The following is a 25,559-nucleotide window of genomic DNA, read 5'->3' as shown; positions in this document are numbered from 1 at the left end:
ACTTTTAATATTCCCTCGTGCACAGATCCTTTATTAAAGTCCTAACAGGCTCTTGTCTAACCTGACTACTCCTTAGTTTGTGTCCTCAACCCCCCTCTGGTGGCGCACTCCTGAAAGGGCCAGTAGACTATCGGAAACCCACTGGCAGTAATAATCATCTTCCTGAATTTAGAGAGGGCCATGATATGCTGCCAGAAGTCAGAATTTAACTCTCCCCACTGCACCTCGGGTTCCAGAGCCATGCGAGCCCAGCTGTACTCAACATCTTACTGGGCCCATGCATAACCCCCATAGTTGATCTGGGCCTTCGGTATTACGTCCATATACTGGAAAAGTGCCACACATCACTCTGGGTGCTCTTCACAATAATCACTAGCTTATATTAAGAAAGCGGCTGTCCAGTTTTCTATTGTTAATGGCACTTGGGCCGCTTTGCTAACTCATATTCTTCATCTTTTGACCCCTCTTTAGCCCACAATCCTTAAGCAGTAACTTGAGCATCTCTACATATTTGCCCTTCCAAATCTTCTCTTTGGTGGCTAACATGAGGTGTGCACCAAGGGGCTAAGACACTCCCATGTATGGCAGCTTCTTGACCTTTAGTTCCTTGCTCTATAGCCTTCCCTCTTGCCTTTTCTCCCCGGCATCCTTGTCCTCGCTCTTGTGGTTCTCTTTACCTGTGGCCTCCTTTTGTCCCTCTCCCATTTTGCCCTCAGCCTTCCGAGGTTTAGGAGATCCAGAGCAGGAGGTAGATTGTTCAGCGAGGCCGCGGCAAAACTTTGGAATTCTCTTCCGATTGAACTTAAGCAGGCCTCCGACCTTCTCGCATTTAGAAGAAATTTGAAAACTTGGCTTTCCCCAAACCCCTAGCTTGCTATCAGTTGCTCCCTTTTTCGATACGAGTCTGTCAGCGCCAGGATGGCTTTCTGAGGTAAAAGTGCGCTTTAGAAGTGAAATAAATAAATAAATAAATAAAATTACTAGTACCTTGCTTACTGTCCTCTTGTAATGTCCCTCCTCTGGGCCCTGCGCTGTTTCTTCTGCTCTTATGCCTGCTTCTGTCACATAGCGGCTCCTCCTCAGCCTAGTGTCCCCACACTCTGAGGTCTCCCTCAAATCCACACCAATAGACACCATTCTGGAGGCATATGCCTCATCTGCGAAGTTCTCACCTGGCACCAAAGTCAGTGCCTGCTCACGGACCTGCCATCTTGCCACATGACATTTCCTCTCAGGCACACTTGCCATCTATACCGTTGTGAACCATCCATTTTAACCTGGAAAACACTACTGAAAACCTGGTTAGACTCCCATGCCTGCCTGGCCAGACCCTTATTGCCACCAACTGACTTCTGCCACTCATGGCTCCTCGTAGTCTAGCACTGTCTCGCCCAGTGCTTCCGCACCCCCTGTAACCCTGTCAGCTGCCACCTCCTGCCACTGAGGTGTTACTGAATATCTGACACTTTTGCACTGCTCTACTGCTACGAGGGGGCACAAAATACTCGCCCACTAGTTCCCCAGCCACATTCAGTAACTTGTGTTACCGGGGGGTCATGTCGAAACCTTCCACTGGTTGTACCAATGAGACCACCCTGTATCTTCTTCTGTCAGACATCGCGCTGTCCAGCACCATCATCCAGCTGACCGAACCAGGCCCTGATTTCTCTTCTCGGGACAATAGAGCAGCACTTTGCTCTCCCGAGACCGCCACAACTTAAGATTTCCCCACCTCCAAGAAAAGATATACGTCCGCTATGTTGATACCTGAAATACATGCATCCTGAAGTGTCCCCATATTTGGCATCCAACACTATTTACAGCGGACTGCTCACTGCCCCACCTGTTCCTCACTTTTGCGCCTTGCTCTCCCTGTGCTCCTCTGCCTGCTCTCTCCAACCCTGACTTCTTCACTTCTACCCCTTGGCTCTGGCCCACCCTGCCGTACACGCTAACCAGCCGTCTATGCCCTGCTCCCATTGGCCGGCTCCTCTACTAATCCAGCTGGAATAAAAAGATGTAGCATCCCAACCACTGTCACTGAATTTCCCTTAAGCCCTCCTTCCTCGACCTCATCATCTATAAACACTTTTTTTACCACTAAATCATTCTCCCCCACATGTAGGACTAGAACACCTGTACATTTCCCTCCTACCCACATTTTGTTAAGACAGGTGACCAAAATTGCCCTAATTTATACTGGGCTATACGTAAAGTCCCAATACAGCCCAAATATGGGGTGCAGTCGCTGGACTGCACCATTACTCCAATACTCCTGGAGAACAGACATCTCCATGGTCAGCTATCCCCTACTGCACATGCACTGATCTATGTAGGATGTAAAATCAGGTGAAACATAATGTACTTGGGAACTTCCACTGTGATCCTTTGATATACCTTTTAATCACTCAGAATTAAATTATACTTTTTATGAGTAATAATGAGGATCTCTTTTGTCATCTTATATTATTTTTGTAACATAATCCCTATTATTTCCCAAATGAGACAAAGACCCGAACAACCAACGATCTGAATTTAGCTACTTTACAATAACAAAAACATGGTGGCCCCGTTGCAACATGCTGCAAATATTAAGACCCATATAGATCATAGTGTTGTGCCCTTGTGTGACCCTGCATGGCTTGATAAATATTAAGTAAAGCAGGGCAGTGCAAATTGCTGCATTACGTTACTCTTCCCCAGGGAGGCCTTACATGGTGGAACGTGAGTGCTCCCACTCATCTACCAATGGAGTCTGGCGCATTCCCAGAACTACCATTAGTGGTAGACCTGGGAATGCAGTAAAATACTACATCTCCCCAGGTGAGGCGTAACAAGGAGAAATATCTTTATTGCTTCTATTTTTTCTTCTTTCTATGCGTGCTGCATTCTGCAGAACACATAGAAAGAGGAAAAGGCCTCTGAGGGCTGTTTTGTGCAGGGAGGTGTCCCTTCCTCCACAAAAACAATCCTGCCTACAATGCAGGCACACTTGCACCATGGTGCAAGGGTGCCTGCATTCGCGCAAGGCAGCACATTGTGCACCAGCGCAAGGAAAGGACAGGAATGCACTGTATAATGGTAAATACGGCACATTCCTGCCCTTTCTTTTTCAACAGTGCAGGGCAGCATGGCAAGGTAGATTGCTGGGTTCTACTGCATGAAAGTATGATCAATCTGGGCCTTTGTCTTTTATCATTTCTGTTGGACGTAATTGCTTTTGTTTGTTAAATAGTTTATTTGAAGCTTCGCTAACACACAACAGAGATATGGGATGGGGGTGCAATGCAAGCTTCCCTAACACAAATAACAGCTACAGCACATATAGCAACAGAAATGAAGTAAAATACAGGTAGTCACTGTGCATTCTTCCTCAAACACACAGAAAATCCTCTTTTGGAAGAGCACGCTGTGAACAATGACCCTAAACATAACACAACAATGGACCAGAAGAAACATCTTGATAAATGGATTCCCTGTATCTTCAAGATGTGCCAAATTACTCAAAGGAGTATTTTTTTAATGAAAAGATATGTAAGGGTGGATTTTAAAATGGGTAATTTGTAGTAGACATCTGGGAGTGGAGACGAGAAAATGGTAGTGGTAGAACTTTGACATGTCTGACACATTGAGCACAGAATCCACGTATACCCATACCCGTGCCACTTAGTTTGGCACATCAAACATACAAAAGGTAATGAGAGGAATGGATTAAGTCTAGCTATTGGCAATAGAACGCTCAGATGTGAGTTCAGGGAACATTGTACCACTAGAACCAGACCACACCTGACTGATGAGCCTCAATCAGGATGAAACAGATCTTGGATTCCTTGTGTTTTGGTACAGGCAGGAAATGGCCAGGCACTTTGGACTGGACGGTTCTGATTGGAGCAGGGCCAAGACTTATTTGCATACGGAGGGGTCCAAACTGAAGTAGTATGGTGGGCAGAAGAACAATTGGTTGGAATTTTATTCCTATAGCTGTCAAGTTTTCAGTTGCTTTTGTGTAACATTCCAATGTGTGCACTGCATTCATGTGTGACATTTCAAGCCTTACGAATGACACTTTATTGTGAGTGAAATAAGACAGTTGCATCCATGACAAGAATTCATTTTTAGAAATGATGCTCTTTTCTCACATGTGATGGTCCTTAATGCGTGAATTGACCCAGGGGCGCTTTACATGAGAATCAGATAATATTTAATTAGCATGAGTATGTTCGATGGTTTGCTCAGAATTACAGAATGTTGGAGGCCCCGTCTATGGTTCTCAATTAGAAGTGGCAGATGCCACCGAATAGCATGGGTGGGGAAGGGGCCGCGGGGTGGGGGGAGGGGGCGATAGGAAAATAAATTAAAACATTACTTACCTTGCTGCCAGACCGCCGCCACACATCATCCTCTTCTGTTCCTTCTTGAAGCAGGAAGCACAAACAGGCTTCCCTAGCCAAACACAACGCTGCAATGAAGCGTTGTGATTGGTCTGAGAGCTGTGGTTCTGCGCTCAGACAGCGCAGTGGAAGCCTGTGCATGTTCCCCACACGATGTGTATTTCAAGCTGGTGGGGAACATGCAAAGTGCGCATGACTGTTTGGCTAGCCCAAGACGGCCAGCCAAAGAGTCATGTGTACTTAAGTGTCCACGCTCCTCCCCTTGCTGGCTGCGACACAGCCAAGCCCTGCCCAGTAAACTGGAAAAATAAAATGATAATAACATAGTGTTACTATCATTTTATTTTTCCTCTATCAACTGCTCAAAATGCAGTGGGGTGATGCTCCTCTGCCTTAGCGTAGGAGCCGCCACTGTAAAATAGACAGTCTGGTTGCTAGGCCACACCTCGTAACGCCTCGCCTTCTTCTCCCTGTACAGTTCTCCAACTAGGTCCCTCTTTTACTGCAGTTTAGACTAACCCATTGTTTGACATGTATTTAGAAGCTTCGCTTTGTGACTGGACATCCACGTCTGTTTGGTGCTAGGGATTTAGCAAGAGGTGATTTTTTTACCTTAACTCGGCGGGGTGTGGTTTTGTGTTTCAATCTTCAAATCTCACCAGATTCATTATTTCTTTGGCGAATTGTCGTAGGCACATTGCATAAACAAAGCTTTGGTCTATAAGATTGATTTAAAGTTTTTTTTTTACATTTCCCTAGAACAACAATAGTTAGAGAAGAAAGGTTCCAGTACCTCTTGAAGATAGAAATGTAGAGAAATGTTTGAGATGATGAGCCACAGTGACATGAGCAGCTGACCAATGGTATCTGTATGTTATGTGAGACGGGTCCAAATTTAGGGCCCCATTAGGATGGCAGGCAGATCGCCCCCGCCAGGCCAGCGGTAGCCTCCGCAGGCCTGGCGGGGGCAATCCGCCCACCATCCGTGCCGGAATGACCCCGCCATATTATTATGGCTGGGGTGTCCGCGGCGGATGGAAAGACCGTCCACCGCTTTTCCGCCCCGGTCGCCTTGCGACTGGGTGGAAAAGGGTTCTATATGGTGGCTGTGTCTATCAGACACCGCCAGCCATATTAGAATGGGCATTTAACAATGCCTTTCCGTGGCGGCATTGCCGCCACGGAAAGGCATGCAGAGTCTGCTTTGGGGGACTCCGGGTGGGTGGGGAGTGCACATGGGGGGTACCTATGGTACCTCCCAGCAGTTCCATGCACAACATAGCAGGCACAGCGCGGAGCCTGCCATGTTGAGCATGGAATTGCACAGCATGCCTTCCTGGCACTGTGGCGGGCGGTGCTGAGTGCACCGCCCACCACAATGTCAGGAATGCTAGATGCGCCTGCCACTGTGGCGGGCGCATCCTAATTGCAGGCACAAGACCCCCGCTCTTATGGTGGGCGGTCACTGTCTACGATGGGATGGCGGGCAGACAAAGCCCGCCCTTCATCCTAATGGGCCCCTAAGCATTTTTGTTTTTCTATCAAGCTTTCACAGAGTATTATTGACCAAAAAAAAAAAAATTACTATTTACCTGAGGAAGCGCAAAATATCAGGCAAAATGCATTGAAAAATACAAAGCATTATCATTTGCTTGTGAAGTACTATCATTTAAAGCGAATGATAATAAGAAGGGATACATTTTTTATTTTTTTTATTTTTGTTATTAAAGTTTGCGAGAGCTGGAATTCTTTATAAGTGATCACGATGAACATGGGGAATTTATTTTCTTCATCATGTAATTGTTTTAAACATTTCACAATCCTAAACTTCTCTATGTTATTGGCAATTATTTTAGATCTTGCTTCCAAAGTGTATCATATTAAAGTTTATTTAGTTGCAGTGTGGGACTGTTTGATTCCTTGAATTTGTACTGAGAAGTAATTCGGATGTTTTGCTATTAAATACTTGTTTTCGTATTGCAGGTCATAGAAGAAGCAGTTAAGCAAGGAATTCACCCCTTGGGCAACACTTCAGGAATAGATCACTCCAACTGGGACTTTAGCAGTTCCTTCTTCTTTGTGGGATCAGTGGTAACAACTATAGGTGAGTATCTCTTTGGCAAGGAATAATTTTTTCACTGTGCAAAACAACATTCTGTCTAGTTGATTTGACTTATTTTGGAGCAACACTAACTCTATCCAAATGAAAACAACAGTCATAAGTCAAACAATAAGAGTTGTGTAGAAAAACAACCAACCATTCTCGGTATTCTTTAGAATATTCAGTAGACTGAATGTTTTTGTTAACATTATCCCTTTTACTGGAAATATTCGACTCGGCCATGCATCAAGACAGCTAGAAGCACACACCAACCATCAAGGTTACAGTACATTTCACCAAAAGAGGATTAAAAAATAAAATAAAGATGAGTGAAAAGCTGGAGTAGCTGAGAACGTTGAAATATAACTGGAAGTAAAAGGTGTCCTTTATGTGGGATGGTAGAAAAATATCACAGGGTGACCAGTCAGGAGACCACCTAATTTTCTTAATTGTGCATTTTCTGGATCTGTGCTCCTTGGCAATGGCCGATTTTGATCTCAAAATCACATAGGTTAGACCCCGGGAAACAGAATTCATCAGTGCCAATGCCCCTAGAATTTATGAGTACAGCAGGCATCTACCAAGAGTCAGATTCATTTGGAGACTTAAACATCATGGTCCAGTGACAGTAGGAAGTGAAGAAGGCAACAGAGCACTGCGCAGAAGCAATGGAAGGGGAGCATGCACTTATTGTGGAGAGATGGCAGTGCTGGTGCAAATGTAGCATAACAAATGGTCACATTGTTCCAACACATTAAGTGAGATAGAAGCAGGGTGGGATTTGTCAAGATAGCATGTAGGCCCTCTATGCGGTGGGGGCCACACTAGTGGCTCTGAGTATAGGGTGTGGGACAAATAACATTGCTACAAACTATAATAATGAAACAATTGTCATGTTGATGCCAACTGCTAATAAACTCTAGCCTTGTGCAGCTATAAAATAGGAGGTATATACAGGCAACTATTTAAGGGGAATAACAGCCAGTAACTGGCAGACAGGGTAGGCGCAAATGTTGTTCCTTTAAAAGGCCTCCACAAAATGAATATTGAATAACATGTGATTCCAAAGAAATCAAGACAGAAAAGCAATTCACCATATTGGTTGTGAAACTGAAATTGTCATCATGACCATGTTGGTCATTAAGAGTTTGGTGGGGCAGGAGCAACACTTTAAATGTGAAATGCTCCTGCCCTACCCAAATTATGCTTTTCACACTCTTTTTAGAGTCTGTAGCAGCTCTGGGTTTTTTCCGGCATAGTCTCCGCTGGTGTAAACATACAACCTCAAAGCCCTGGAGTGGTTCAGGTCCTACCTGAATGATAGATCCTTCCAGGTATATGAGGGCAATGCCACCTCCACCAGTAAGCCTCTGGGATGTGGAGTCCCGCAGGGATCATCATTGAGCCCGACGTTATTTAACATCTACATGAGGCCACTGGCTGAGATCGTCCGTCCGTATGGCATTAAGATCATTACCTACGCGGACGATACTCAGCTGGTGGTCTCTCTGGCGCAGGAAGGGGGCTCCTTAGCGGGTGTGGATCTTGCAGGCTGTCTGGAGATAGTCAAGAGCTGGACCAAGTCTTGTCTCAAACTCAACGGAAACAAGACTGAGCTCATGCTCCTGGGTCGGCCCGCACAATCTTCCATCGATACTCTTTGGCCACCCTGCTTAGGACCTGCCCCGGCACCCAAAGATACCATTAAGAGCCTTGGTATCTGGCTGGATAGGTCCCTGTCATTTGACCAGCAGGCAATAAGACTATCTGCCATCTGTTTCGGCATCCTCAGAGTCATCAGAAAGATCCTCCCTCTACTCCCCTTTGAAGCAAGAAAGACCGTGGTTCTGGGCCTGATTCAATCTCGGTTGGATTTCGGGAAAGCTTTATATCTGGGAGCCCCTGACTTCACTCTGCGCAAATTGCAATTGATACAAAATTGCGCTGCATGGACTCTTTTACACATCCCCCGCAGATCATCAGTAAAGTCCGGCCTAAGGAGACTGCACTGGCTCCCCGTCAGGGAAAGAGTCAACTTTAAATCCCTCTGCATTGCACATCAGGCCTTTTGGTCTTTAGGCCCAGTAATCAATCTACCTCTCATTACACCCTATCATCCTGCCAGACAGCTGCGCTCAACCAATGCCAACTTGGCCATTGTTCCTAAAATAAAGAAATCAAGATCAGGAGGCCGCTCTTTTTCCCATAATGTGGCCCAGTTGTGGAATGCTCTTCCCCAGCATCTAAGGTCGAACCCCAATCTCATCTCATTCCGCAAACAGCTGAAAACGCTCATGTTCATTAATCAGTAGTTGGGTAGATATCCTTCCCTCGAGCAACCTAAGCCTCAGTGGTAATCTTAGCGCTTGGAAGCCTCAGGGCAGCTATGTGCGCTCTATAAAACCCATTTCATTCATTCACATGGCTGTCAGTCCAAAGTGACAGTCAAGGATGGGGCTGCTGTCACTGGCACTTGGTGTTCCTTACCCTGAACCTTCATGCAAAGGCTGGAGGTCCTAGGGAGAGAAAATGCACATTGACCCCACCAATCAGGGAAAAAACTATTGTTACATCAGGGATAGTTGGGATATTTCTTTCCTTGAAAACAAAACAAACCTTTGATAAGCTAGTGCAAAAAACATTGTCCTCACTTGGCAACGCTCAGTGTTCTCACTAGATTTACTGGTGCAGCAACTGGTGCTGGTGCATTTCCTCTACTGAAGGTACAGAAATCCACACCTTCTTGGTGGGATCTCTGAACATGGTAGGTGGCCCTCGGCCAGGATAACGTAGGCTATAGGCCCACTAATCTGGTGTGCCACTAGCCAGGGTCTAATTACGTGAAAGTTTGATAAAATAATTTGGCAGGTAAAACTGCATCAGATTGCATAGGAAATGGTCACTAAATACTGGGGTCAAAATCATCCAGCAAGACAGTAAATTCAATACTCAATCTGACATTAAACAGACAATACAAGACAAAGTTCTCAAAATAGTAGGTTTATGGTTTATGTGTACTTTGTAGCAGCATCACTTATACTCTGAAATTGGTCAGCACTGATCAATGACTACATTTACATTGATCTTCATAACCAAGAAGGATCTCTTTGTGCTGATTACATAAATGTGCAATCACTTAAACAAATCAAAATGTGATTTTTTTTGTGAAGTACATTTTTGAGGCGGGTCCTCAGAATTCGATGGGTAAAGATTCTCAAAATGTGGACCTTTTCAAAGAAAGAGCTCCCAAATTCCGAAGTTAGTTTAAGAAAGGCCTTTTTAGTGAGTTTTTATTGTTGATATCTAGTGGGGTTCTGATTAGTACAGTTGCACCTTCTTTTAACTTGTTTTACAGTTAAAGAGGAGCAAAGCCATTAATACATCTATACATGAGATAGGGAAACCAGAGTAAAATCTGTCTGCCATTAGGAGTCCTTGTAAGAATATCTTTGCTTAAATGACTTGGTCTAATATATGTTAAGCCCAGACTAGTTATGCGGCAGGATTTTGTACCCTCTGAAGCCAAACATTTTTGATGCTTGAAGTCAGTGTCAAAGGATTTAGAGCAGTTGAGGCATGAGATGACAGGTGCAGTGACCAGTAGTGTCTGATAGTTAGTAGCTAGAGTTGGGCCAAATATCTGTTACAGGAATTAGAACATTTAAATTTAAGATCACTGAACGACCGCTTCATGGAGGACAATCCACCAGTTGCTACATTTCACTCTTCGAAAACTTCCTCTTATCTAGACTTTACGTTAGCAACACTAGCCATGTTTAATAAAATAACAACTTAAAAAAAAGGGGACAATGCTCAGAGCAATCACCTACCACAGGAACTGCTGTTGAACGTGAGGCCAGCAGATATACTAGACGTTTGGAACCCAATTGCAACTGAAGAAATCTCCAATCTAAAGCATATACGGTGCAATGCTAATAATATTAAAGCACTTTCAGCCTTCGCTAAAAACCTATTTAGGAGAGAAAAAGAAACTGTTGTCCCAACTGCAACAGCATGGGAAAATGTTATCACGACCTTCAGTGGGAAATTTGCAACCAGGACTGGGACCAAACCAAGACAATTGAAAGACGAATTAACAAAAGTGCAATCTAGCCCGGAATCTAAGAGCCTAAAACGCACTATAAAACAAACCCTACGACAACCTCGAAAAACACCAGGGAACTTGGAGTTGTAGTCTACTCTTCGACAAATGAAGGCATTACTGAAAAAGAGGAAGTGGTGGAAAATAAGACTAAAAAATGATGAAATGTGAGCCAAGCTACTGTATGATGCCAAGCAACACAACAGCGCTATGTTTTGGCAAACAAACCATAAGTATAGCGACCAAACCATCCAGGAATTAGTTCTAACAGAGGCTGATTGGGTAGATTACTCTCTGCCCATTTTAATAGTAATAGGCAAAAGGGAAGGGAATCAACCAAGGAAACGGGCATCGCTCTAGCGGATAGGAAATCCGCTAACAAGGGAAACGTGACACAAAACTGTGCAATTAAAGATCACTTGGCTAACAGCACTATTACCCATAAGCAGCCGAGGATCCTCTTGGCTGCTGATTTAGATTCAATAGACCTAATTGAAGAGCAAGGATATGCTCCCACGGAAAGTAGATAAAAGGTCAGATAGCCAGGGGTAGAGCTATGGGAGCATCCGCCCCAAATGGGATCCCTCCGATGTTGTACAAATGCGACGCCGACTTTTGGAGCAAGGCTCTATTAACAGTCTTCAAAGGCTCAAAATCTACAGTCAACATCCCGGAATCTTGGAAAGGATCAATTCTTAATCCAATTTTTAAACAATGCAAAAGAAATGATCCAAACAACTACCGACTGATCTCCATTATTGACGTAGACACCAAACACTACGCAGGAACAATCTTAGATGAGTTAACCTTCTGGGCCTCAGAAAATTCCATTATTTCCATTAATCAAACCGGATTTTGCAGTGGCCAATGAACAACGACCAACATCTTGGCTGTTACATTGTTAATGGATGCAGCAAAGGAATTAAAAATGCCTCTCTTCCTTTGTTTTATTGAAGATACAGCTGCCTTTGACCATGTTGACCGTGCCAAAATTTGGGGAAAACTGAAAAGCTGGGGTATACCAAACACACTCTTGGATCGGCTAAAACAGCTGCACACAGATACATGGATCAGGATCAAATTAGGCGCAGGGACACATATCTCAAAACGAATCAAGACCTCGACAGGCCTCAAACAGGGGTGTGTCCTTGCCCCGCTTCTTTTTAATCTCTTTTTAGCTGATCTGCCAGGGGAGTTGACCAGCTGTGTATCCCATGCACCAACATTTGGAAACAAGCTACTGTCTAATTTGCTATATGCTGATGAACTGGTTTTAATCTGTCGGACACCAATTGGTCTTCAGCACCTTTTAAATACGACAAGCAGTTTCTCTCACCTGAACACCCTCAAAATAAATCTCAAGAAAACCAAAATTATGGCGGTTAACTATTACAAAAGGAAGAAGAATAGCTGGTTCCCAGATGGCCAACGTCTAGATCAAGTACAGGGTTATAAATATCTGGGAATACTAATGGATTATAAAAGCTTATTCAAACTTCAGCTAGAGTCCATGCGGAGACAGGGACCTACAACGTATTTAGCACTGAAGTCACTGAAGAGACGGCTCTCCAACCTCACTCTTGATCCCTTTCTACAGGTCCTGAGGGCCAAATTGTTGCCGACACTGACATACAGGAGTGAGGCTCTTAAAGGTAAAGACACAGCAGTTTTAGACATCGTAATAGCCAACTCCTATAGAGAAATTTTCCATCTTAAAAATATGTCTCTCCAGCTCAAATACGGCTGGAATTTGGGGTCCAAAGACAAACGGTGGAAAGAACGAGTGCTTATGTTAAAAGTTGGCAAAAAATCCGAAGTGCTGAGGCTGGATTCCTAAATTTCCACCTCTAGAATGCCTTACTTCATCAAGAAAAATGCTCAGCCAGGGACTACTTGTTTGACTGTATTGAGTTGTTGGGCCTGTCTGAAATCTGGGCCATTCCAACAGATCATTTTTCCTTCAGAAAAGCAGTTTTAGAAGACAAAGCTATTCTTCCTAAAAAGGCACACGGCTGGATAGTGCTCAGCGACTATGTAAGGCCCAAACCCCAAGCCTACTTGAGTGCAGGAATCAAGATAAGAGCGAAGGACAACTTCCTAAGGCTGTGTTTGGGGGTAATTGCGATTAAACCCCATCTTCCACCATGGGAAAGGAAAGGACGTACTCGGACTTGTCGTCTATGCGGAAGCGGGAAGGAGGACATTAGTGAAGTAATTTGTAACTGTCCCAACTTAAAGTATATAAGATGCACCTCATTACGTCCATTTTTCAGATATTACGGCATCCGGTCCTGTAGGCAACCCGGTTGACATTGAGCGTAACTGTCGGCCAACAAAATTCTTTACAACGGTAACTAAGAGACTTAAAAACCTGTTGTTATCAGAAATATTTTAAAGACAAGAATGCACAGGCTTCTGGAGGGAGCTTCCCCAAAAAATGGAAAATTAATAATAATACTTGTACTAGTGCTTTTTACTTATTGTTTAAAGGTTAAGAAAATGCTTCTCATATGTAAAATTAACTTCATATCTTACTTTAGTTGCACTCGCAATTTTTATTACCAAGCTTCTAACATGATCAATGGACTTGGTCAAGCTGTGTCATTCGGTTTGGGATTTAATGGTAGTCATTGTCTGTTCTGCAGTACCTCAAATACAAGAACTTAAGAGTACTGCTTTTAAAACAGCTAATTGCACACATTGGGATTATTTTATTGATGATCCTTTTTAATGTTTTCTTTAAATGTAATAATTTGTGTACAATGGGAATTTTTATTATTATGTATTCGCAAAGATTTTAATTAATCAAGCAAATTAAACATTGTTTTATCTTATCTAGTGGCTAGAGTAGGAAAAACCTTTTATGAAAGCAGCTTACCAGGAGTGTATGCATCTGAAAATCTGAATCACAGTACAATGTGAAATTTTAGTGTACACACATACAAAAACTATGTCCTTGGAACTCCAAGGATTTAAACAAGATGAGAGAGGGTCTTCATCGGGGTACAAAACAAAGCACATTTTAATTATACTACAGATCTTGTGACAGGATAATTCCTCCTGCAAAGTAAAATGGTGTTTTAAATGAGGAAGAGAGTACATTAAACAAAGCAGAGGAAAAGTTCTTCATGTTGTCTATCATTTCATCCCAATAAAATTATAGCCCTACCCTACAGCATTCTCCTGAGTCTCCCATGTAAAATGATACCTCGCTTGTGTGGCATTAGAATTCTCTGTGCTATACCCTTACTCCCGATGTTTTGGGCTCTCCTCACAGTCACAGGGCCTTGCCCCACCAACACAAGTGAGGTAGAATTTTACTCGGGAGACTCAGGTTGTGGCATAGGACATTTGTGCTGGCATGGTGATTCCACACAAACATATGTGGAAAATGTGTTTTTTCAGCTAAATCTCTGTGGGTGGCCATTGCAGAATTGGTTAAAACATATATTTTTTAAATGTAGCGCTTAGAATTCTCAGTGCTATACCCTTATTCCCTATGTTTTGGGCTCTTCTCAGTCACAGGCCCTTGCCCCACCCACACTTTGGGGAATGCGGTGTGTGTGGAATTTTGTGGATCCACGCAGACTTCAGAACTTTCCACCACAGAAATGTGAGGAAAATGTGGGGTTTTTTGGACAATTTTGTAGGTTTGCAAGCAAAGGATTCTGGGTAACAGAACTTGGTGAGAGCCAGTCAAGTCACCCCATCCTGGATTTCCCTGGGTGTCTAGATTTCAAAAATGTGTAGGTTTGCTAGGTTTCCCTAGGTGCCAGCAAAGCTAGGGTTCAAAAACTACAGCTAGGCACTTTCAAATAAAGGGTCATTTTTCACTGTGAAAATGTTCTGTCCACATTGCAATTTGGGCCGTTTCCTATTATGGGCACTAGGCCTATCCACACAAGTGAGGTACCATTTTTCTCCGAAGACTTTGGGGAAAGCAGGGTGGGTATAATTTTGTGGATACACGCAGACTCCAGAACTTTTCACCACAGAAATGTGAGCAAAATGTATTTTTTGGGACAAATGTTTAGGTTTGCAAGGGATTCTGGGTAACAGAATCTGGTAGGAGCAAGTCAAGTCACCCCCTCCTTGATTTCCCTAGGTATCTATTTTTAATATGTATAGGGTTGCTAGGTTTCCCTAGGTGCTGGCAGAGCTAGGGTTCAAAAACTACAGCTAGGCACTTTGCAAAAAAATGGTAATTTTTTACTGTGAAAATGTGGTGTGTCCAAGTTGCGTTTTGCGCCGTTTCCTGTTGCGGCACTAGGCCTACCCACACAAGTGAGGTATCATTTTTCTTGGAAGACTTTTGGGAACGCACGGTGGGTGGAATGTTGTGGATCCAGGCAGATTCCAGAACTTTCCACCACAGAAATATGAGGAAAATGTGGGGGTTTTGACAGTTGTTTAGGTTTGCAAGGTATTCTGGGTAACAGAACCTGGTGAGAGCCAGTCAAGTCTCCCCATCCTTGATTTCCATTGGGTGTCTAGTTTTAAAATATGTATAGGTTTGCTAGGTTTCCCTAGGTGCTGGCAGAGCTAGGGTTATAAAACGACAGCTATGCACTTAGCAAAAAAAAGAGTCATTTTTCACTGTGAAAATGTGGTGTGTCCACTTTGAGTTTTGCGCCGTTTCCTGTCGCGAGCACTAGGCCATCCCACACAAGTGAGGTACCATTTTTCTTGGAAGACTTTGGGGAACACGGGGTAGGTGGAATTTAGTGGATCCACACAGATTGCAGAACTTTCCACCACAGAAATGTGAAGAAAATTTGGTTTTTTTTCATAATTTGTTTTAAGGTTTGCAAGGGATTCTGGGTAACAGAACCGGGTGAGAGCAAGTAAAGTCACCCCATCCTGGATTCCCCTGGGTGTCTAGCTTTCAAAAATGTATAGGTTTGCTAGGTTTCCCTAGGTGCCGGCAGAGCTAGGGTTAAAAAACAACAACTAGGCACTTTGCAAAAAAAGAGTCATTTTTTTCGTTGTGTTTTGAGCCATTTCCTGTTGTGGGCACTAGGCCTACCCACACAAGTGAGGTACCATTGTTATAGGGAAACTTGGGGTAATAGAGAATTGTAGAGCAACTGTTATTATCTATTGACTTTTGATGCATTTCTGCCTTCCCAATGAAAGGCAATGTGTGAAAACGAAGTCATTTTGAAAAGTGACCTATAATTCTCATGCTAGTATAGGTATTCCCAATTTCGGAAATGTGCAAATATCTAGTGTTTCTAAACTCTATATTATGTTCCCATTTCAGAAATACATTGATGTCTTTCATACCGATTTTCCATGTATACATTTTCCCAGAATAATTGCTATATACCTGGTACATTATTATTATTATTATTATTATTATTATTATTATTATTATTATTTATTATTATTATAGTTGCTTGTAAAGCGCATCTGACACCCTAAGGGCAACCTGGCGCTATGGTAAGAGAGGTAGAACTAGGTGTAGAAAAAACTGTAACTCCTGTCCAGTAAAATTAACACTTTTCAAAAGTAGGTATTTTCTTGTCTAACTATCCAAGCCTGCCTCTGCTAGGTTGTGTATTCCTTATCTGGAGTTTGAGTGACATGGGCTGGGGGATTCAAGGAGACGATGAGTCAGCCCAGTGGTGAATAGAGAGATCTGCATCTAGATGGGTGGGAGGAGTTACAACTGGGACCTGAATAGGGCTGTGCCTTCCCACCACAATGCTGGCTCCACCTCCTGTGGTGCGGCTGATGTCTCTGCCTGTAACTGTGAAAGGAGAGAAGGAGTCGTGTCAACAGAGTGCTCCAGGGCTGTGCCTTCCCTCCACAATGCTGGTTCCACCTCCTGTGGGGCGTATGATGTCTCTGCCCAGCACTGTGAAAGGAGAGAAGGAGTCATGTCAATAGAGTGCTCCAGGGCTGTGCCTTCCCTCCACAATGCTGGCTCCAACTCCTGATGTTTCTGCTCTGCACTGTGAAAGGAAAGAAGGAGTCATGTAAACAGAGTGCTCCAGGACTGACAAGAGCTGGTTTGGATTAGGCAAAGGCCCCTCTGCCCTCAAAGCACCAAGGATTTTGGGGTATAAATATTGGTGCCCTGATCCCAAGAATGTAGATCACTTTTGGACAACAAGAAGAAACCTTTGCTGAGAAGATGAACCAGAAGAAACTAAGGAGAGACTATCCCTAAGCTGAAGTGCTGCTTAGGGGATAGGCCTGCAGTAGTTGCCTGACTGACAAAGAAAGGAGAAAGGAACTTTGTGTGCTTTATTCAACTTGTAAAGGATCTCCAAGGGCTTGAGAGAAGATCTTGCCTCCTGCTGAAGTGTCAGGGACAACCGACTTCAACCGCCAGCTCCCCAAGAGTTCTTTGGAAGTGCCTGCTGCTGTTTTTGGCCTTCTAAGGGACTGCGTGTCGCAAGAAGCTGGAAGCATCTCGCAACAAAGAAGAAGCGTGTCGCAGCCGCTGCCGCCGCATCGTGGGTGTCGCCGCTGTAGCTGTCGCATTGCACCGCATCAAGAGAAGCGTCTCGCACGAAAGAAGAAGCGAGTTGCAGCCGCTGTCGTCTCATCATGGATGTCGCCGCTGTAGCTGCCACATGGCACCGCATCAAGCGAAGCGCTTTGCATCCACGGAGAAGCGTGCAGCCGTCGGAGCCGCCGCATCACAGAACAAGGGTGTCGCCGCTGCAGCTGTCTCATTGAGCGGAAGCGTCTCGCATCGTCAAAGTGTCACTGCCAAAGTCGCTGTCGTCTCATCACGGAACAAGGGTGTCGCCGCTGCAGTTGACGTGTCAAGTTGAGACTTCTCGCAACAGCGGAGAAGCATGCCACATCAGGAAGAAAACTACATGTTTATTTCTTTGTAACTAAATTTCATCGCATCGCGACGTTGCTTGCTGCATCGCCCCAGAAACGCAGTAAGGAATCCACGCATTACCATCCTTGCAACACTTTTGTTGCCCTGCGTGTCGCATCTTAAGGTAAATTGACTCAAAGTGTCGCATTTTAAGATCTAAAGAGAACTAAGTTAATTCTACCATCTTAAGTACAGCTTTGTGGATTTTGGTTGTTTGTGGTCTTGTATTAAGTCTATAAAAAAATACTTACTTTTTAATATACAACTGTTTGCTGTCCATCTGTAGTGTTGTCACCGGATAACTGTATGTGTTCACAAATGCTTTACACATTGCCTCTGAAATAAGCCTGTCTGCTCAGGCCAAGCTACCAAGGGGATGAGCAGGGGTTATTTTAGGAGTGTACCCCCTTACCCTGACTAGAGGCAAGGGTCCCTATTTGTCACAAGAACCTACCTGTGCCAACTAGAGACCCCCAAATCTAACAATGGGTTAGTAAGAATTAAAGTATTTTATTATGATAGAAGTAAAAGCAGAGAGGTTTAGATCCTTTATATGGCAGGGCACATGGAGGAAGAATAGCATAGCAGGCATTGAAGACAAACAAGGGTAATCCTGCTATAATTTTTTTTAGTGTTTAGTCTTTTGCTAATTTGTGTAGTCGGTTTGATCACAAAGGAGCACGTAGTGAAAAGCTGACTAACATTCCATTCCTTATTGCAGGAATCATCAATATCAAATGAAGGAAATGTAAATAAATTGAGGTCATGCCAAAATATAAAACGCCTGTGTCAGATTTTTTTTAGAATTACATATGATGAACATAACCCAGTTTGTTCCGACTGGCTGAAAATATAGAAGATTTTGGGTGATTCGTGAAGTGTGGCCCAAGAAAAAGGGGGATCAAATAAGTGTGTTTCTCATGGTAATTCCCATAGAGATTTTAAACACAACTACAGCCTGAACTGTTGGACGGAGTTACATCAAATTTTGCAGAAAGGTAGCTCTTTGTCCAGAAAGAACCTTTTTGTTATTTGGTGTAAATCCATTCAGTCGTTTTTGAGATATTTAAAGAAAAACAAATTTGTATATCTAGAGTCATGAAGGCTTTGCTAATACTCCCAATCTCGTAGAAAGATAACTGATTGGCTGCCAACACTTCAACCAGGAAGTGTTGACAGCCATTTTGGGACTCGGCCTAAGCAGAGTCCCAAAAAAAAGTAAAAAATGAAGAAAAGGGAGCAAGGTAGGAACATCCTGACCCCATATGCCTGGCATTGGGGTTCTCCAGGCAACCCCCCAGGGCAAAAAAGCACTGTTTCTAAAAACATTTGCAGCACAATCGTGAATATTTTATACAATAAAACCAAGCGCAGTCTCCTGCACTTGTTCTTTTTCAGCCCCTGGCGTGCCAGGTCCCAGGGGCTTGGCTACTTTATTAAAGAAAAGGGGAGGGAGCGCAAGCGGGCCCCCTCCCCAAGGGTAGTTTACCCCCCTGGGATCAGAATAACCCCAGGTTTTTTTTGCATTATAGGAGAGGGTCTGCGCTGCCCTCCTTCTCAGGCCTTTAAAGGCCCCAGAGACCACCACCTTCCCAGGGCGTGTAAATATAAATGGAGGTGAGGCTGCATGGACCCCCATCCGATGTTAAAAAATACCCCAGGGACCATGTGTGAGTGCCTCTGTGAATGATGTCTTCAGCGCTTCATTTGAGATGTCATCAGTGATGTTACTTACCATGTGTGATGTAGTGATGTAAAATTTGAGGTCATAAGCAGTGCATCGCAGGGGTGTAAGTTATAGTTAGCTTAGGTAACTATAACTGCCGAAATCCACTGGTTTTGTATAAGTGAAATCTGACCCTAACTATAATGTCCCTGTAACCTTTGTTTTTTTGTGTGAATTTTTAAGGTTTTTTTTAAATTCTGTTTCCTAACTATATCGTCTCTGTATCCTTTGGTTTTTTAAGTGAATTTCTACAGATTTTTAATGTTATTTACTAACTATAATGTACCTCTGAACCTTTGTTTTTTGTGTGAATTTCTATGTTTTTAAAATATTATTTCCTAACTATAATGTTTCTGTAACCTTTGGATTTTATAATGAACTAGCGGCCCGTCCTGACGTTGTCCGGGAGCAAAAGGCTGCTTCTGGGCCCGCGCCCGCCCTGACCTTAAGGCTGCTTCAGGGCCCCCTGCAATACTGACACCCGTCACAGTTTTTGTTTCGCGCAGCAATTGTGCCTGCCACCAAATTATGCCATAACAAACTAAGCAGCAGGGACAGGACCACCTTGAATAACGCAGCGTCGCGCCTCCGTCTTGCTTTTAAATCAAAAGGGGCTTGTCAAAACTACTCCCCCCTAAAAATTTTAATAAATGGAGCCCATTTGCTGTCTGGAAACAATCACCATGCTCGCACAGCATTGCGTCTTTGAATGTGCTGCCAGCTCGCGTTGCTATGAGTGAACACCAGCAAAAAAAGGAACGGCTTCAGTGACCGTCCTTCCATTATGTAGACTTTTTTCTGTATCGGGGCCCATAGCAAAGGAAACAGCTCCCAACTCAAGAGCTGCACCCGAAGAGGGTATCGGAGGCATTGGCATTTTTTATCACCATTCTATGCAAAAACACTTATTTAAGGTGCAAAGTGAGGAATTATCTAAATTTAACAAATTGTCTGCTCCTTTCCGGGCTCCAGGAAGTCCCTTACCTCGCGTCCCACTGTCGCTGCCGCTAGGTGCAAAGTGAGGAATTATCTAAATTTAACAAATTGTCTTCTCCTTTTTGCGCTCCAGGAAGTCCCTTACCTCGCCGCCGCTGTCTTCCGTGCTCCTCCCGCCGAACGCCGCATTAGTTTTCCTCCTCACGGCTCCGCACATTTCAGTGAACCGGATGTCGGTTCCGCGCCTTCTTTACTTTTCCTCCCCACGGCTGTACTCCTCGCGCTCCTGATGTCAGCACATTCGCGCACATGGCCCGCGCTACTTCCAAGGGGCTACTTTTTTTTGTAAGGTATATTTTTTAAAGAACGTATATTTTTTGGGGGTATTTAGCCTATGTCACTCTGCAGACCCTGCCAATTCCAATGATGTATTGGGTGTTTGGATTGGCGCTGTGGTTCCCGAGTTTACCCACCTCAAAGGTTCCCAGTTCTTACTTTATAATAGTAGTATAGATTTCTAAGATTTTTTTAATTCTATTTTCTAACTGTAACCTGTAACCTTTCAGGGTGGGTGTATGAGTGGCTGTATAGGTAGGTGTATGGGTGGCTGTATGGGTCTGTGAGTGGGTATTTGAGTGGCTTTATGGGTCTGTGAGTAGGTGTGTGAGGGGCTGTATGGATCTCTTAGTGGCTGTGAGAGTAGCTGTATGGATCAGTGAGTGGTTGTGTGAGTGGCTGTATGGGTCTGTGAGTGGGTGTGTCATTGGCTATATGGGTTTTTGAATGGGTGTGTGGGTGGCTGTATGGATATGTAAGTGGGTGTGGGAGTGGCTGTATGGGTCAGTGAGTGGGTATATTAGTGTTTTTTTGAGTGTGTGAGTGGCTGCATGGGTGTGTGAGTGAATGTGTGAGTGGCTGTTTAGGTATGTTAGTATATGTGAGAGTGGCTAAATGAGTGTGTGAGTGGGTGTCTGAGTGTCTGTGTCAGTAGCTGTATGAGTGAGTGGGCCAAAACGAAACGTCACTTGCCCCTTTATCCAACCAGAGTCCACGGTTTTGCAGGAAAAGTCTAACCAACTGGAGTACTTTTTACTGGTTAATGAGTAAGTGCTACCTCGTTGGGTAAAAACTAGTGCATATTCTACACTACAGCTGCATAAAGGAATACAGGGAAATGTCTCCAGTGACATTGTGAACATGTAATTTAGCAAAGTGATTCTTCCTCGACCGTCTTGATCCACACATCAGTGATAACATGAATCCTCGTATAGAGAAGAGGACAAGACTACAAAATGGGGGAATCTCTGCCAAACAGTGCTTCTTTGTTTGGTGGAGATGTCCTCAAAATTCCTCTGCATCAAGAACGTGTCACCAAACTTGTCGAGAGACATCCTCAGAGGCCTTATGGTAAGCTGCCCATCAACGTGGGATAAGGCAGGAAGACCTTTGTATACTACTAAGGAAAAGGGGATTGGGCCAAATGGGTGGACCTTACAGATGATTTTGGGCATTTGCATACTGAGGGTAAATAAAAGAAAGAACCATTGGCTCTGCTCTTAAGACAATAAAGAAACCCCTCGTCACAGCCACTACAGATCAGATTGTGCTCCGGTAGATCAATGATGCATTCAACTCCATTAAGGATTTCAGATTATTTTTCAATGTGGAATATGAGAGGAAACACACTTTTCAGTTTATTTAATTTAAGTAAAGCCAAATTCGACCCGAGGACCCCATCCCCCGGGTCCCAGCCTCTCAACGCTGGATGCCCACCCAAGACACCCAGTCTGCAGCGCTGGGGACCGCAGGGGGAGCCTCAATGCCCCCCCAGTCCCTGCCGGCTCTTCACCTCCAATGGGAGCCGGCATTGCTCCTGCACACAGTGAACAGTCAAAAATGCTACTCGCTGCACGTGGGATACATTTTTTCATCTGATTTCCTTCTCACTTGACAGTGTGTAGGAAAACAGATGAAAAGTCTGCTTGTTGGGAGGTGTCCAAGCTTCTGCTAAGCAAAAGCAAACTGCTGTCTCCCGAAGGTGGGTACCTCGGAATATAGGGAGCCGTCCCTGGGGGTAGTGTTCCCCAGAGCCGTTAATGGCTCTAGCAGGGGGGCAGCATGGCCCCCTCCTTGACTTTGCACAGTGCCAGCACTGGGGAGGTAGTGGTCCCTGGGGCTGAAAACAGCCTGGGACAGGGTCCACACAGCCCCCTCTCACCTTTCTTTAACCCATACTGCAAGGAGGTGGTGGTACCTGTAGTCCAAATATGACCCTGGGGGGTGGGGGTTGGCTGTGCAGCCTCCTCTCCCCTCTTTATAGTTTTGTGCCCCGGGATGGTAGCGGTAACCAGAGCAAAGTTAAACATTTAGAGGGGGGTCCAAGTGGCCCTCCCTCTTTTATGCTAATAGGCTACTGGGACGTAGTGGTCCCTGGGGCCTTTAAAGGCCAAAGGAGTGGGGCTGCGTGGCCCCCTCCCATTATTTGGTGAAATAAACCCCAGGGAAGTGGAGGTCTCCAGGGCTTAACCTGCATTTTGGGCGGTGGGCTGCATGCACCCCTCCCCTTTTGTGTAATTAACGCTTGCCCCGGGACCTGGCCTACCATGAGGCTGAAATACAAACAGGCTTAGGAGACCGTGCTTGTTTTTTTTAAAAAAAAGTCATGGGGATTTGTGATCTTTGCGATTTTTGCAGTGAAAATAAAAAAAAAGATTTTGGCCCTGGCGGGGTCCCCAGGGGACCCACCACCAGGCCTAGGGGGGTCAGGGTAATCCTACTCTGTCCCCTTACCTTTTTGAACCTTTTTGTTTAGAACTCTGCTGAGCCTGAGTTCCAAAATGGCTGCCAACACTTCTTTATTGAAGTGTTAACAGCCAATGAGATCTCTGCATGAGATTGATAAGAATCACGGAGGGTCCATGCCTCTAATTACACAAATTTGGTTTTCTTTTAATATCTCCAAAACTACTGATTTACACCAAATAACAAAAAGGGCTCTTTCTGGACCAAGAGCTAGCTTTCCAGCCAAATTTGGTGTAATTCTGTTCAGAGGATCGGGCTGTAGTCGTCTCTACAATTTCTATTGGAATTAACATCGGAAATGCACTTTTGACTCCTCTTTTTCTAGGCCCCCGCTTGACGGATCACCCTTAAACTATTAAACTATTGATGCACAACTAGACAGAGTACGGCACTATTTTTAGAACATTTTGTGAAGATTCGTAAAATCGCACCATAGTTATAAGCAAGTGACATGGGAACTAGGTCCTAACTATAACTGCCTACTGCCAACCACCAGTAGGTAAAATATATATAAGAGAGAGATAGTTTTAACTTACCTTATTGATATTTCCCTGCGTGGTAAAGATAAATGTTGTCAACAACATGTGGTAGAGGCATGCGTTGAAAAGTCGTACAACTGATTTGCATATGACTGAGTCAAACTTGAGGTGGCATGGCGCGCAAAAGAATTATTAGTTGCAAGGCTACCCAGACCAAACGTCAGGGGTCAGACTTATTTGCAAGTATTCCTCCCATCACCTGTTGTATGTTTGATGTAATTCCCTAAGTGGCAGGGTTAGTCCCAGACGGGGGTCCAGTGCATTCTGTGCCACTGGAACCCAGCTGCATCCGACTGATGAGCCCAAATCAGGGCAAAACCATACTTGGGTTGCTTTAGTAACAGATGACTCAAGGAGTTAAGCCTTAACTGCTTACATTTTAGGATAATGTGAAAAGGCTGGGTCCGCTGCCATTTACTTGCATGACCAGAGGCTTGACCTGGCATTTATTCCTTGGGTGGTCCTGACAGCAAAGGAGTCCTAGAAGGGAGGGGAGTAGAGATTACGGAAGGAGAAACTAAAAAGAAGATTTTGACCAACAGGAGGAGAAAAACAGTGGATATCTGATGTTAAAAGGCAACAGAGATATGCAGAGTGGAGGAGAGAAGGAGGAGACTGGATGCAAGGGAGGAAGATGGAGTGCGAAGAGGAGGAACTGAATCAGAGAAGAGACGCTGATGGGGAAAGAGACACAGAGTGAGGAAGAGACATGGAGCAAGGGGGAGGTGCAAGGTCAGCACAAAAGAGGGAGCTCAGATAAAAAAGGAACTGCAAGGCTCAGAGAGACCAGAGCAAAGATGAAGATACATGCTTCTCACAGCTCAGGAGAGTTGTGGCAGCCCGGTTGAGTACCCAGGCACCAAATAAGGGGTGTACTTAATCCCTACCTGTACTTAATCCCTACCTGTTTACCTTATATTCTTCCCAGGTGTCACTCTGGTCATAGTTGGCATTCTTAGATGGGCTAGGACGTCACCTTAGGTGATTTTTATTTTTGGACATACCAGGTGACTTGGATACCTTGTGGGCACCAGGAAGTTCAAGATTTAAAGGCAAGAGAGGAAGGTAGAAGAGTCCCACTAAGTACACAAATTATAGAACCATCTTTTTTCTTCTTTTTTTTCTTCTCTCACTCTCTCTACTGTGACGGTAATCCATTTCTGGGTTCAAGCCAAAACTACTCACTAAGGGGGGGCGTGGCTACCGGCCGTGGAAAATGGCCGCCTAGACCCGGAGCTCCGGGGCCGTACCAGCCCTAACTTGAAATCCGCACAGTAATCCGATAAATGGGAGCCCGTCGAGAGGTTCCCCTGACGTCGGAACTCTCCCGACACACATCGGTCGCATCCCGATCTTAATCCGATGCCGCCATCTGCGATTCTGGCCATTTGAATGTGCACGGCCTAGGAGGGCCTGGAAGACCGGTGACTGGAGTGACTGAGGTGGCCGCTGGTGGTCTTGCAGAGGCGTGGGGTGCAACGGCGCTCGTGAAATCTGGACGGCGATTCCGCTGTTCGTGCTGCCGCCAGTAGTGTCCACTCTCGCCAGCCAGGAACCGGATACATATTACAGACCCCCCCCCCCCGGCACTCATGTCATGACCGGCTTCAGCTTCAGACTCTGACACAGGATCGGGGAGACCTGGAGCAGCGGCCGGGACGAGTTGTGGTGCTATTGTTGATCAGCCTCGTCCTCCCTGACGCCTCCCCCTGCGACCTGTGGCAGCCGGTTGGTTCCCCGAGAATGCGTTTTTCTGCCCTGGGTAGCGCTATCACACAGTCATCAGAACTCGCCGAATCCACGAGTGCCCAGGCAGAGTTTGGAGGAACATTATGTTGCAGGCCTTCCATTCTGGCCTTTGAATTCGAGTGAACCTCTGGCTGGCCTGCTAGAGACATCGTGGTTTGAGGGTGAATCTGCCATATCCTGCTGGTTCGTCGGAGGTTCCTCTGCTGCCTGGGGGGTTGACCTGAAGTCTGCACTGAGTGTGGCGGCCTGCGAGACCTATCATCCACATAGTCGCAGGGGAGATATCTAGTCCGCCGGGTGCCTGGCCCCCCTCTTCTCCCAACCATCGACACACGCCACTGCGGATCGTTTCACATTGCATCAGCTACA

General features: G+C 44.9%; 1 protein-coding gene across 1 annotated transcript in view; it reads left to right on the top strand.

Moving 5' to 3' along the window:
• Positions 1-25,559, top strand: part of LOC147690358 (potassium channel, subfamily K, member 16-like) — a 234,674-nt gene that overhangs the window by 56,991 nt on the left and 152,124 nt on the right. The window contains exon 2 of the mRNA XM_086937990.1: positions 6,375-6,495. Coding sequence (XP_086794116.1) covers positions 6,375-6,495 — 121 coding nt within the window. The remainder of the gene's footprint in view (positions 1-6,374; positions 6,496-25,559) is intronic.

The sequence above is a fragment of the Lissotriton vulgaris genome, chromosome 9 (assembly GCF_964263255.1).
Source record: "Lissotriton vulgaris chromosome 9, aLisVul1.2, whole genome shotgun sequence".
Classification (NCBI taxonomy): Eukaryota; Metazoa; Chordata; class Amphibia; order Caudata; family Salamandridae; genus Lissotriton; species Lissotriton vulgaris.
This window is presented reverse-complemented; position numbering and strand designations above follow the sequence as displayed.